Source organism: Mandrillus leucophaeus, unplaced genomic scaffold, assembly GCF_000951045.1.
Source record: "Mandrillus leucophaeus isolate KB7577 unplaced genomic scaffold, Mleu.le_1.0 Scaffold240, whole genome shotgun sequence".
NCBI lineage: Eukaryota > Metazoa > Chordata > Mammalia > Primates > Cercopithecidae > Mandrillus > Mandrillus leucophaeus.
In genome coordinates, this window is record NW_012102477.1 from 1,920,243 (window position 1) to 1,934,126 (window position 13,884).

The 13,884-nt window shown below is 53.5% G+C and overlaps 1 protein-coding gene across 1 annotated transcript in view; it reads left to right on the top strand.

Moving 5' to 3' along the window:
* The window catches only part of PDPK1 (3-phosphoinositide dependent protein kinase 1), a 52,303-nt gene that overhangs the window by 21,013 nt on the left and 17,406 nt on the right, over positions 1-13,884 (top strand). Inside the window, 5 exon segments of the mRNA XM_011982641.1 lie at positions 3,200-3,275; positions 7,283-7,351; positions 7,592-7,688; positions 9,568-9,741; positions 12,884-13,101. Coding sequence (XP_011838031.1) covers positions 3,200-3,275; positions 7,283-7,351; positions 7,592-7,688; positions 9,568-9,741; positions 12,884-13,101 — 634 coding nt within the window.

The window sequence follows — 13,884 nt, forward strand, 5'->3', positions numbered from 1 at the left end:
GAGCTAGTTTTACTTCTTCCCTTTCAACCTGGCTGCCTTTTATCTTCTTCCCTAACTGCCCTGGCTGAGACCTCTAGTACGGTGTTGACTGGACGTGGTGAACAGGGCGCCCTGGTCGTAGGGAGAGCGTGCAGTGTTTGACCGTCGAGCACGATGTTGGCCTTAGGCCGTGCGTGCCCTCTGTCAGACTCTGGGCCCTCCCTTCTGTGCCTCGGCTATTCCATATTTTTGTCCTATAGAGGTGGGGAATTTTTGTTAACTGCATTTTCTATGTCTATCGAGGTGGTCCTGTGTTTTCCTTAGTGCTTTATTCTAATGAGATGCAACGCATTGCTTTTTGTATTTTGGACCAGTCTTGCACTGTGTCATACATCCTCTTGGTCATGGTGCCTAGTCCTTTTCAGATGTTGCCGCATTTGGTTTGCTGGTGTGTCGTCCAAAGGGTAGTCACATTTTGTGGAGCGTTCTTCTGTGCTTCTTTGTGGGTTTGTGGACAAGATGGTAGCCGGCACCCTTGGCTTTGAAGAGAGTGTGGGTGTCTCGTGAGCTCAGGATCCCTTCTTCAGGTCTTCCCTCCCCAGTGCCCCCTCCAAGTATGACTGGCAGATCTGGGGGACTATGGGTGGTCCATGGAGTTTCTTTGATGAGGGTGGAGACAACAACCCAGCCGAGACCTCACTGTCGGTAGTCCCGTGGCATGCGGGGGCAGCAGCGGCCAGTGCAGGTCTCTGGGCCTGAGTTTCCAGCAGCTGGAGAGGCGTGAGCTTTGGCCAGTCTCTGAGCCTCCCGGGAGAAGTAACTAGGTGGTCTCTGAGGTTTCCTTACGCTCTATCTGGGGCTCTCAGCTCGGATGTCACAGATAGAAGTCAGGGGATCCGTGAGGCTGGATAGGAGGAAATTCCTAATTTTCACGAACCTTTCAGCAAAGCGTACCATTTCCTTCCATTATGAACATCAGCAACAAATGTCTGTCGTCAGAAGTCACAGGTATTCTCATGTCATGCTGCAGGGGTCACATCACGGTAGTGACGCCATGCCACTTGTGCCGAGCACCGCTGCCGGGTTACTGCGGCGTGACCCGCTGCTGTGTCATGCCGGTCACATATTACTACATCACAGATCCATCACTGCAATAATTTGATACGTGTATTGAATTATAATTGCTTTCTCCTATAGTCCTGTGTATTTTATGGATTTGGAACATTATTCCAAGGGTAGCCATCTTCTCCACACTCTAGCGGCGCTGTTTGTCTCTAGATTAACTAAGAACAGATGTCCTTTTCCAAGGCGGTGACTTTGCGTATGCCCAGAGGCTCGGAGTCCCACCTTTAGGAAGGTGTGGCAGGGTGAGGGTGGGCAAGCCCTAAGGAAAGAAGAGAGTGTGGGAAGACCCTTGGGGAGCGAGGAGGAGCTGAGGGTGGAGCTCCTGAGGGTGGAGTGGGCAGGGAGGATTCCGGGAGATCCGAGCCCAGAGTCCGGCTGCAGGAAGCTGAGAACAGCAGCAGCGGTAGCAGCAACGAGGGCCCTACCAGCGTGGCAGCTCGCTATGTAGCACTCGTCTGAGAGATGGGGCGGGTGTTGGTGCACAGACTTGCTCTGTGCACAGCGTTGCTGTTTAAAAACACATATGGCTCTGTGTGCTGCACGACAACCTCAGTCATTTAATTATGCATTATATACATCTCTCCATAGGAGAAAGACACATTTTTAGACTTTTTAATGATGGCATTTAAAAAAATACAAGTCACAAAAGCAACACTCGATGATAGTAAAGAACAGAAACACTGAATAGGTAGATGGAGCGAGTGGCGTCCCGTCCTGCCGGCAGACGCAGCCCTCGTCACTGTGCCACACCGGACCCTGAAGGACAGATCCGGCATGGAGAGGGAACTGCAGGGTCAGGGAGGCAAACATCTTTGTGACTTCTGACGCTCATTGGAAAATTGCCCCCAGAAGCGATGCCATTTTACAGCCCCACCCGTAGCGCGGCGTCTGTCCCCTCAGATCCCTGCCAGCGCTATGTGTTTTTATTCTTTTTCCCCTTTGCCAATGTGATAGGCTGTCGTGTTCTAATTTGCATTTCTTTGATTCATTGCAGGGCTGAATGGCTTCGTTTGTTTTTGGCTCTTGGTTTGGTTTGCTTTCCTCTAGGCCAGCGGGGGCGGGGGCGTGTTTGCGGATGTCCTTGGTGTTCTTGGCAGGATCACTGAGGGTCCTGGCAGGATGCACATGCAGCCATGAAGTCTTTGTTTTTTGTTTATTTTTTGAGACAGGGTCTGGCTCTATTGCCTAGGCTAGAGTACAGTGGCGCAATTGTGGCTGACCGCACCCTCAGCTTCCTGGGCTCAAGCGATCCTCCTTTCTCAGCCTCCCAAGTAGCTGAGACTAGAGGTGCACCACCATGCCTGGCTAATTCCTGAAATTCTTTCTAGACACGGAGTCTCACTATGTTGTTCAGGCTGGTCTCAAGCTCCTGGCCTAGAGCAGTCCTCCTGCCTTGGCCTCCCAAAGCAGTGGGACTGCAGGCGTGAGCCCCCGCACCTGGGCAGTCATGAAGTCCGCAAAAAAGTCATTCACTGGAGGGAACGGGTCCCCGCAGCAGAGGCTGTGAGGTTCTCTCAGCCTGGCCGGAGGAGGGCAGGTGGAAGGGACAACTCAGAACCGGCCCAGGCAGGGCCGGTGTGGACAGCAGCTGCGTGGTGGCCCCGGGCCAGCTCGTGCTGTGGCTCTGCTCTGTCACAGCTCCTCTGTAGAGGAAGGCCCTTGGGCTGGAGGCCTGAGTCTTGTTCCCTTTGTAGCGCCTCAGCTCCCAAGCTGTTTGTGATGGAAAGGAGGTTGTTTCTGGCCTGCAACTGTTTGTGTACCTGGGCACGTTTGGATACCCCAGGTCCTGCAGTGAGCCAGCCAGGACCGTGTCCTCATGCCCTCCGTTGAGCGGGTGCCACCGGCAGAATGCACTGGACGTTTGTGTGCAGCTCGCTCTCCAGGCGCGTGTCGGGTGGGAGCGCCAGGGTGGAGGGTGCCAGTGTCCAGATGTCAGGCAGGCGTCTTTGAGCAGGTGAGCCGTGAGCCAGCCCCGGTGTGGCCTGGACAAGTCTGGCTCCTGGGGGTGCATGGTCCGCCATGTGCGACACCCACCTCGCAGCCCTGGATTGTCACAGATCGTGAGTCCGAGCGTGACCTTCTCTCTCCTCTGCAGCCAGGGCCAACTCATTCGTGGGAACAGCGCAGTACGTTTCTCCAGAGCTGCTCACGGAGAAGTCCGCCTGTAAGAGGTAAAAACCACTTTCATCTAAGCCGTACTTCCCTTTTCTTTAACATAGAAATTAATATTCGAGAGAGTGAATTTGGTGGCCTTTAAGTAGCTAAGCATACTTTGAAAGAAATCAGCATTTCGCATTTCAAAGCGTATTTTTCGTGGCGTACACACACGTGATACGTTAATGTTGTATTCTAAGCTTCCTGGGTTTGCTGATGCTTTCTGGTTGCAGATTTAATCGTTTTTGTGTTTGTTTTTGTTTTTTGTTTTTTGAGACGGAGTCTCGCTCTGTCTCCGGGCTGGAGTGCAGTGGCATCATCTCGGCTCGCTGCAACCTCCGCCTCCCGGGTTCAAGCGATTCTCCTGCCTCAGCCTCCCGAGTAGCTACAGGCGCCTGCCACCACGTCCAGCTAAGTTTTGTAGTTTTGGTAGAGATGGGGTTTCACCATGTGGGCCAGGATGGTCTCAGTCTCTTGACCTTATGATCTGCCCGCCTCGGCCTTCCAAAGTGCTGGAATTACAGGCGTGAGCCACCATGCCCAGCCTAATTCTTTCTTTAGGAAACACTATTCAGTGAGGAAAGCATGGCTCTCATGTGCACGGAGCCCAGGCTTCCTTGGTGCTGCCCCCTGTCGGGGTGGAGGGCAGGGAGCCTGGCCTTAGGGTTGCTCGGCCACACACCAGCTGCAGTGGGACAGGGTCCCGCAGAGCGCAGGGAGGCCCTGGAGGGTGCCGGTGTGGGAGGGTGGCGGCGTCCAGCAGGCATGAGGGTCTTTGAGAGAGACTGCAGGGCCGGTGTGGGTCACGGGAGGGGAAAGTGGAGAAGCGCCAGCCAGGGAGCCACCGGCAGTGTGGGGGGAGGATGTCCAGGGAGCTGATGACAAGGGTTGGTGAGAAGTCTGAGGTGCTGTGTAGGGTGGCTGGGAGGTAGATGGCAGGCTGAGAGGCAGCATCAGAGTCTGGAGTTTCAAGTCTAGGGAGCAGTTGTGTGGAATCAGGGTGGGGCCGGGGTTCCTCCTGCCTCGGGCCAGTCAAGTGCTGCTGAGGGCTGGAGTCAGCTTCGGCTGCTGGTGCCCTCGTGAGTTGACAGGACCACAGGAGTCCCACGCTGCCGCTCTCCTGCTCCGCCAGGTTACAAGGGGCCACCTTCCTGGAGTGAAGTGAGCCACTCTGAGAGAATGAATGATTCTGGGGACGGCAGTTCTGGATGTCTGAGCTTGACAGCTTCAGGAAAAACTGTGGGAGGTGGGGCCATGGCACAAACGTGGTGGGTGGGTGGAAGGGTTCTGAGCACTCACTCAGCGTCCTGGCCGCCTCCAGGCTTTTTCGGTTTTGTTCTTTTAACTTTTTTCAACCAGCAGATACTGAGTTCTCTTTTTATTATTATTCAGTTATTCTTTAAAATAGAGATGGGTTCTTGCTGTGTTGCCCAGTCTCGTCTTGAACTCCTGGGCTCAGGTGATCCTCCCATCTCGGCTTCCCAAAGTGCTGGGATTACAGGCGTGAGACATGGCGGCCGGCCGGATACTGAGTTCTTAGCGTGGCCAGAGACTGCTTTAGGTCAGAGCTTCCCAACTGGAGTGATTCTGCTCCCCTGGGAACACTTGGCCCTGTCTGGACAGTTTTAGTTGTCACAGCTGGGGCAGGGGTAGGGCTGGCACCCAGCGGGGGAGGGGAGGATGAGCTGCTCAGCATCCTGCGATGCAGAGGACAGTCCCTCCCACAGGTGGGGGCGCGACGTACCCGGCTTTCAAAGTGCGTGTGGTCACCACCTAAGAGCTAGCGTTTCCTTGTTTGTAGATTTTACCTTCAGGGTGGAAGGCCACTTTAGCGTTGATCCAGAAAGATCTCCAAGCTCTACAAATATACACATGGGATCCTGCCCTGTGGGAAAAAGGAGGAATGTGTATTCACGTTTTCTCATTTGCGCGTTCAGGTTCTCTGGAGGGATAGACACTGCACGGATGATGGTAGTTGTCTATCGGGTGAGGGAATAGGATTATGAGGAAGGCATTTCTGCATCTCTTTTTCTGTTTTTGAATTTTTTAATCATGTGATATTAAACATTGTTAGGAATGTTTATTATAAAGAGTTGAGGCTCGGCACGGTGGCTCACGCCTGTGATCCCAGCACTTTGGGAGGCCAAGGCGGGGGGATCACAAGGTCAGGAGATCGAGACCATCCTGGCTAACACGGTGAAAACCCATCTCTACTAAAGATACAAAAAAGTAGCAGCGCGTGGTGGCGGGAGCCAGTAGTACCAGCTACTCGGGAGGCTGAGGCAGGAGAATGGCGTGAACCTGAGAGGTGGAGCTTGTAGTCAGCGGAGATCGTGCCACTGCACTCCAGTCTGGGAAACAGCGTGACTTGGTCTCAAAAAAAAATAAAAAAAAGAAGAATTTGAAAGAGGCCGGGCGTGGTGGCTCATGTCTGTAATCCCATTACTTTGGGAGGTTGAGGATGACACATCGCTTGAGGCCAGGAGTTCGAGACCAGCATGGCCAACATGGCGAGACCGTCTCTCTACTAAATATAAGAAAAATTAGCCGGGCCTGATGGTGAGCGCCTGTAGACCCTGATACTCAGGAGACTGAGGCGGAGGCAGAGGTGCCAGTGAGCTGAGATTGCGGCACTGCATTCCAGCCTAGGTGACAGAGTAAGACCGTGTCTCAAAAACAAAAAAAAGAAAGAAAGAAAAAGAGAAATTAATTATGAAGAGTTCTTAGAAAATAAGTCTCTAGACCCACTTATAGTCACAGATAATAATTGGGCGTACAGGTGTATGGCTTTTCAGTCAATTTTTTCTATGCATTTTATAGTTGTTTAAGTGGCTTTTATGCCATTTGAGTCACATTGGGCAGGTGGTTTTGAGCCCTACGTGATTATGTAATGGGCGCTTCCCCCTGTCATTTGAATGACTGGTGTGTGTCTTTATCAGTGTATGGTTTTCTGTCACATGAAGACTGTGGTTCACGGACCTATCTCTGCTGTCGTGCGTTGAAGAGGTTTCCATTCATTCACACACTGGCGTGTTTCTGAGCCGCCACCCAACCTGCACGGGCAGAGGAGGTCTCTGCCTGGGGTCGGGGTGAGGGTGTCCCTCTAGTTGTCCCTGTAGTGGGCAAGACAGGGTCTGCTGGACTGAGTGAGGGGCCGCCCTGAATTCCTCGGTTTGGATTTCAGGAAGTGGCATGACTTGGTCTAACTGAACGTTTATTTGATACACCCTTGGTACACGTGCTTTCCGGAAGTGCAATACTGGCTTCCCCTTTTATTTTTGTATTGTATTTAAAAAATATAAATTGCAAAGTAATTGTTTCTGATAAAACATTCGATAATTCACAGAGGTGAAAAACTACCCCACAATCCCTTTCTGCTTGAATTCCATGCTCTGGAGAGGACCTCGTGAAGGTCCAGGCACAGCCCTGCCCCCAGCACCCCTCTTCTCTCTGCTGCTTCCACACTGAAAGGTGGAGGCTCTGCTGCCTGTTTTCTTTTGTTGCTCCCCATTTTAACTAAACACTAAAGAAAGTCAAGTGTGAATGTTACGGTCATTCATTTCGCCTGTGCTGCACTTTCCTGTCCCTGGCAAGCCCTCCACCGGCACTGATGGGAGGGTGCTTCCTTCAGCTTTCTTGGTTGTCTTACTGGAACAGGGTCAGCCCCATTCTGTCCCATCCTGCCCCCTGCCTGGTCTGTAGCCACGTGGTGCCAGGAGTGAGCTCTGCTCTGCTTCAGGATGACAGGTGTGTGTGGACGTTAGTAAGCCCTGTTGGAAATGGCGAAGCTTTGGGGACAGCTGAGTGACCGCCGGTGCCTGCCGCATGCAGACCCTCTGGGCCCAGGCCGCTGGGAGGCTTCTCCAGAGGGCGGGTTCCCCACCCTCACACCTCACTGGTCTTAAAGGACAGAATTGCATTAGAGGTGAAACTGGGGCCATGTGGACAGAGTGGAAATTGAGCTGGCCTTGTCACCTATATTTTACACATGTCTTTTTTCCTTTGTTTTCCCCTTACCTTAAAGTTCAGACCTTTGGGCTCTTGGATGCATAATATACCAGCTTGTGGCAGGACTCCCACCATTCCGAGCTGGGTAAGGAGACAGCGTTTCCTGGGCCTTGGAGCCTGTTGGGGTGCACCCCACCGGCCGGCAGTCCCTCCGGCATCGAGGTGGGTGGGGGAGGGCAGCACTTAGTGCCGTGCCCAGGTGGGGGCACTTGGCATGCAGGGCCGGGGTGTGTTTGCAGTGCTGCGAGGCCGGGGCGCTCATCCCTGCCTGTGGAGGCTTCTGGGATCCTGCCTAGGATGACTTTTTTTTTTAAATTTTTTACAGAAATGAGTATCTTATATTTCAGAAGATCATTAAGTTGGAATATGACTTTCCAGAAAAATTCTTCCCTAAGGCAAGAGACCTCGTGGAGAAACTTTTGGTAAATATTGTGAATTTCCTTTTGGAAAGGGGATCTGGGACACCCTGAGTCGTCTGAAACTGCTCTCTGAGTGGCTTTCCTGGAGGTTCCTGTGTTCACAAAAAATGGTGTTTTTAGGGTTAATAGTGAGCATAGATAATTACATCTCATGTCGCCAGGCGCAGTGGCTCACGCCTGTAACCCCAGCACTTTGGGAGGCTGAGGCAGGAGAATGGCGTGAACCCGGGAGGCAGAGGTTGCAGTGAGTTGAGATCACGCCACTGCACTCCAGCCTGGGCGACAAAGCAAGACTGTCTCAAAAAAAAAAAAAAAAAAAAAAAAAAAAAAAACCCAAACCTTTTGAGTACTTATTTTCACTTCTCAGTATCTGCTGGAGAGTACTGGGTACTGTTCCCCTGCTGCCCCCTCCATCCCCCACAGAGCAACTGGATGGGGAGGCAGGCCCTGGGATCCTGCGCTGCCTCTTAAGGCTCGACTCCTTTTCTCGCACAGGTGGAAAGGAATCTCAGTCTCAAAATACAATGAACAACAGCAAGGATTCTTTTACAGTGTATAGTTAAAAATCCTAAAATAAGAAAAATTGAGTAATTAGCAAAGAGAGCGAATCATCACTGGGACCAGCACACTCCTGCGGTTGTGGAGTGGGTGTTGCTGGGACCCTGGAAGGCTGCAGAGCTGTCTCCTCCAGGGACTGATGAATCCCACACCTCAGCCCCAGGGGAAAGAGGTGAGACAGGTTGGGAGAAGCCAGTGGCTGTGGAGCCTAGCGATCCTGGTGCCACCTGCAGGGGCAAGACTGACCCCGCTCCCAGAGTCGTGGTGAGGAGGGATGTCCAGGGCCAAAGGCACAGGAAGGTCAGAAAACTTCTGTTTCTAGAATATAAACTGATGTACCTTTCCCAGACTAACCTCTCTTCTCTGTTTTACCTGGGCTGGTCTTTAAAATTTTCATGTAGCTGACTCTAAAGCTGAAATGTACAGATGTCACGAACTAGGGTCTGCAGCCACTTGCGCTGTCATAATCCTGGACGCTCCAGCACCAGTAACTTAACATGCTGTGCAGCGTTGATGAGCAAATGCTCAATGGTACAGTTATTTCCTTTTTTTTTTTTAATTTTAGTTCCTTTTATTATTCCCGCTACAGTAGTTTCCTATCAAGAATTAGGCACGTGGAAATTGAAAGGGACTTATAGGCCGGGCGCGGTGGCTCACGCCTGTAATCCTAACACTTTGGGAGGCTGAGGCAGGCAGATCACAAGGTCAGGAGATCAAGACCATCCTGTCCAACACAGTGAAACCCCGTCTGTACTAAAAATACGAAAAATTAGCTGGGAGTGGTGGCATGCGCCTGTAGTCCCAGCTACTCGGGAGGCTGAGGCAGGAGAATGGTGTGAACCCGGGAGGCAGAGCTTGCAGTGAGCCGAGATTGCGCCACTGCACTCCAGCCCGAGCGACAGAGCAGACTCCGTCTCAAAAAAAAAAGAAAGGGACTTATAATGAGATGAGATAAATTAATTTTTTTTGGAAATGGAGTTTTGCTCTTGTCACACAGGCAGGAGTGCAACGGTACGATCTTAGCTCACTGCAAATTCTGCCTCCCGGGTTCCAGCGATTCTCCTGCCTCAGCCTCCGGAGCGGCTGGGATTATAGGTGCGCGCCACCACACCCAGCTGATTTTTATATTTTTAGTAGAGACGGGTTGTCACCATGTTGGCTAGGCTGGTCTCAAACTCCTGACCTCAGGTGATCCGCCTGCCTCAGCCTCCCAAAGTGCTGGGATTCGAGGCGTGAGCCACCATGCTTGGCCACCAGGTTTGGGTTTCTTTGGTCAGAATCACGTTTTCACCCTGGCAGTGACTAGTCTTGATTGTTACTTAAGGTTTTAGATGCCACAAAGCGGTTAGGCTGTGAGGAAATGGAAGGGTACGGACCTCTTAAAGCACACCCATTCTTCGAGTCTGTCACGTGGGAGAACCTGCACCAGCAGACGCCTCCGAAGCTCACCGCTTACCTGCCGGCCATGTCGGAAGACGACGAGGACTGCTATGGCAATGTAAGCTGGCCAGGATGGCGGGTGAGGTGGGTGGCACTGGGTCCTCTGTGCACTGGGCTCCATGCCTGTGCGCCAGACCCACGTGTGATTTGCAGGCGAAAGGGGAGGGTGTCTGTGCCACGGCAGCAGGCCTGTTGGTGGCTGTAGTCTTTGCTGCCATGAGGCAGTGGCGAGTGAGGTGCTGGGTGGCTCGTGTTTTCCTCATTTCCATGGCTGGGGGCAGTCTAGTGAGTTTCCACCCAGAGGGTGCTGCTAGAACCGGATACTGAGCACCCCGGCACTGGCCCTGGGGTCCCAGGTACGGGACCTCCTGCCCGGCCTGTCGCATCTGCGCTTGGCTTGGTGCTTGTACAGCTGTGCGTCCAAGATGTTCCAGAACACTGCCTGTCTTTCCACAGAAACCCCGAGTGTCACGTGCTTAAACTTTTGGGACGTGGCGTTGGCAGAGACACTGGCGCCGTCTGCATCAGTGCTGGGTCGGCTCTGAGGCTGCTGGTCTCCCAACTTGACCACGGCCATGGGGTCTTCAGCACACTTTGCTCTTTAAGCTTCTTGTAGAGAAAATGGACCATATGCCCAAGGGACCGAGGGTGTTGTGAGAGGCGGGCATGTCGCCTACTTTCAACCTTGTTTCCTCTGAGTTCCTCTTGCCACCTCCACCATGACCCCTCATACTTAAGTGTTGTTATCATGAGATCCATTTTTCTGGTTTGACTTCTGTCACTGTGGCTTATTCTAACTGGCACCATGTACGGAGTTCCACTTTCCATGAATGAAGAAGTCTAGATTTTATTTATTTATTTGTTTTGAGACAGGGTCTTGGTCTGTCGCTCAGGCTGGAGTGCAGTGGCGCGATCTCAGCTCACTGCCACCTCTGCCGCTCTGGGTTCAAGCGATTCTCCTGTCTCACCCTCCCAAGTAGTGGGAACTGCAGGTGTGTGCCACCATGCCTGGCTAATTTTTGTATTTTTAGTAGAGACAGGGTTTCGCCATGTTGGCCAGGCTGGTGTCAATCTCCTGACCTCAAGTGATCTACCCGCCTCGGCCTCCAAAACTGCCGGGGTCTTAGGCATGAGTTACTGCACCTAGCTGGGAATTCTAGATTTTATCTAAAAGTCATCCACAGCTAAACTTCTGCTAGTGTCCCCTCCTGGAGATGAAGTTTCCCAATGCCCCGTAACGCCTCTCATCCTCCCGACATCCTTTGAGCCCAAAGTCTAGGGGAGCCAGGCCTGGGAGGCAGTCTGTGCTGCCTGACGTGGCCACTTGTAGCTTTCATGTATGCAGAGGGCTGGGAGCCCCGAGGCCCTAGCCCCCTGCTGAGGCCCTCACCTCCACCCTCTGTGCCCCCCAAGGCCCTCACCCCCACCCTCTGTGCCACCAGCTGCTCCTACATGGTCTTTGGTCACGGCTGGCGGGTGCCACCGGGCTGCAGTGCTCTCCCTGCTGGGCCTGCTGTTGCTGCAGAGGTTGTGCTCGGGACTGGCTGGTGGCCGTTATCCCGTGGGCTCTGTCCTCCGTTCCTCCCAGGGTGGTAGCTGGGCTCTGAAGGAGCAGCACAGGCTTTAGTTGTCTGCAGTCTCAGTGCCTGGAGAGCTGCTCTTAGTGTGGGGGTGGGTGTGCTTGCACACGTTGCGTACCTGTGCAGGCCTCTGTGCCTGGGCCTACTGAGAGCTAGGGCTGCTTGATACGTGGGTTCTGTTGCTGTCTGTGAAGTCCGGCTCCGTGTGCTGGCAGCCGACTGTTAGATGGCCCATCCTTAGCTCTGAACAGCTGTGTGGTTTGAAAGCCTTGGAGTGGGTCCAGGCGGGGAGCTCCCAGGTCAGATCTCATATGGGGACAGTGAGTGAGTCTTGGCAAATGGCGTCAAGCATGGAAGGAGCCTTCAGGGCTGTACCTCCTCCCTCCCTGCGGGGCTGCACCCCCTCCTTCATGGGGAGTGGGCACTGGGCGTCCCCTTCAGCAGGGAGGTTGGCCATGGTACCCACCCTTGGGTCAAGGCAGGAGGAGAGCAGGTGCTTCGTTGGCTCCTGCTCTCCTGAGGTCCTGCAAGTGCTGGGGCGGTGTTGCCATTGGACAGTGTTGGAGACGAGCAGGCTGGGCAGGCCCACGCCCTGTGGAGGGGCCGGCAGCACTGGGTGTTTCCACCCTGCCCATTGGCGAGCTCCTCGCTCCAGCCCAGCTGGGTGAGAGGCTTCAGGGCTGTGGGGCGGGGCTGTTGTGCAGCTGTAGGAGGGCGAGCACATGGGGGACGCTGTGTGTGTGGAGGGTTGTGTGGGGCAGCAGCCAGGGCCTGCGTCTGAAGGCACAGAGGACGTGGAAGAGCATGCTGTACTCTTATCCCAGCCATTGCTGATGGTGCCGTTGCTGGTGGCACCTTTTCTTTCCCCTTGTTGTTGGCCTCAGCAGAGCTCAGATGTGGGGCCTGCAGCCGTGGATGTGGCTGCCCCCACCCAGGGGTTCTCTAGCCTTGGCAGCCCCAGGAGCGTGTTAGTGCGCAGGCTCTGTCTGCTTGGCACGTTTATGAGTGAGTGAGTTTCCACTGTCGACACTAGTTTGTCATTTTCCCAGAGAAACAGGCAGTGTTGTCTACCGTAAATTCAGTTTATCTTTGCTGAGATTAACAGGAATGTCTTTTAAATAGTTGAATGTGTTTAGTCAAATCACAGTATGTAGCATCTGTTACAGACTCAGACCCCTGAGACCTCTGGGGCCCAACGAGGTCTTGCGCGGAGGCCCTGCCTGCCAGCCTGTGCGATGGATCTGCTGCCAAGCCTCCTTGGGCTCCTTCTCTTCCCAGCAGGCATCCCAGCGCCCACCTCCGGGGGCAGCACTGGCATTCACGGGGCCCGCAGGGTAAGGGCCCAGGTTCCCTCTTCCTGGAGAGGAAATCTGAGGCTTCGCCCTTCTGTGACCCTGATTCCCTTGGGAAGAGGAGCCCGACCAGGCAAGATCCAGTGAGGCCTCGGTTCTGTGGCCAGGTGTCCCACGGAGGAGAATCAGGGCTGCCCACCCTGTCGCCTTGCACCTTGCTGTGTGTGAGCTCCCAAGGCCTGACAGCGGCAGTGCCAGGAGGGGCTGGGGTTTTAGGACTGTAGAAGCAAGTGAAGGTGTGGTTCTCACTTTTCCTTCTTCTCTGCAGTATGACAATCTCCTGAGCCAGTTTGGCTGCATGCAGTTGTCCTTGTCCTCCTCCTCACACTCCTTGTCAGCCTCGGACGTGGGCCTGCCCCAGAGGTCAGGCAGCAACATAGAGCAGTACATCCATGATTTGGACTCGAACTCCTTTGAACTGGACTTACAGTTTTCCGAAGATGAGAAGAGGTTGTTACTGGAGAAGCAGGCTGGCGGAAACCCTTGGTAAGACCTTATAGACATAAGCAATGCTTTGTGCAGAATTGCAGCGTGAACACATAGGGGCTTATGGTGGGTGCCTTTGCCTTGTCACTGCCTCCCTCAGCAGCCTTGGACGCTTGGCCAAGGAGCACATTGTAAGTGCACAGTTGGAAACAGGTGCTTAGGAGGCAGCTGGCCCAGGGGGTGAGTGGGTTGTGACTGCTGGGCGCTGCCCTCCTCTGCTGGGCATTTGGATCTGCTGGGTGTGGCCTGAAGTCACTATGGTGTGGACAGATGCGGCCTGGACTGGGCCACTTGGGAGTTTCTGAGGTTCGCTGTTGTAGCCCCTCTTTTCCACATAGCTTTCTCTGCTTGTCCATTTATGTCTTTTAAGCTGAGCGCCAGGGGCGGTGTGTGTTCAAGGGTGTGCATGTTTTCAGAGGGCTGCGGATCTGTCCTGGGGGGCCAGGAATTTACCTTTCCCAATGCTCTTGCCTGCCTGAGAGTGTTTTGATGCTCCAAAAACAAACTTGTGAATTTCTGTTTTATTCCTGTTGAGGCAGATGTCTCCTGTGTTCATGACCATTTGTGTTTCTTTTTTGAGGTACTTTGTGTCCTTTGACTATTTTTTCTTGTATGTTTTGCATCTTTTTTTTGAGACAGAATGTCACTCTGTCACCCAGGCTGGAGTGCAGTGGTGCTATCTCAGCTCACTGCAATCTCTGCTTCCCGGGTTCAAGCAATTCTCCTGCCTCGACCTCCCAAGTAGCTGGGATTACAGGCGCCAGCCACCACACCCGGTTAATT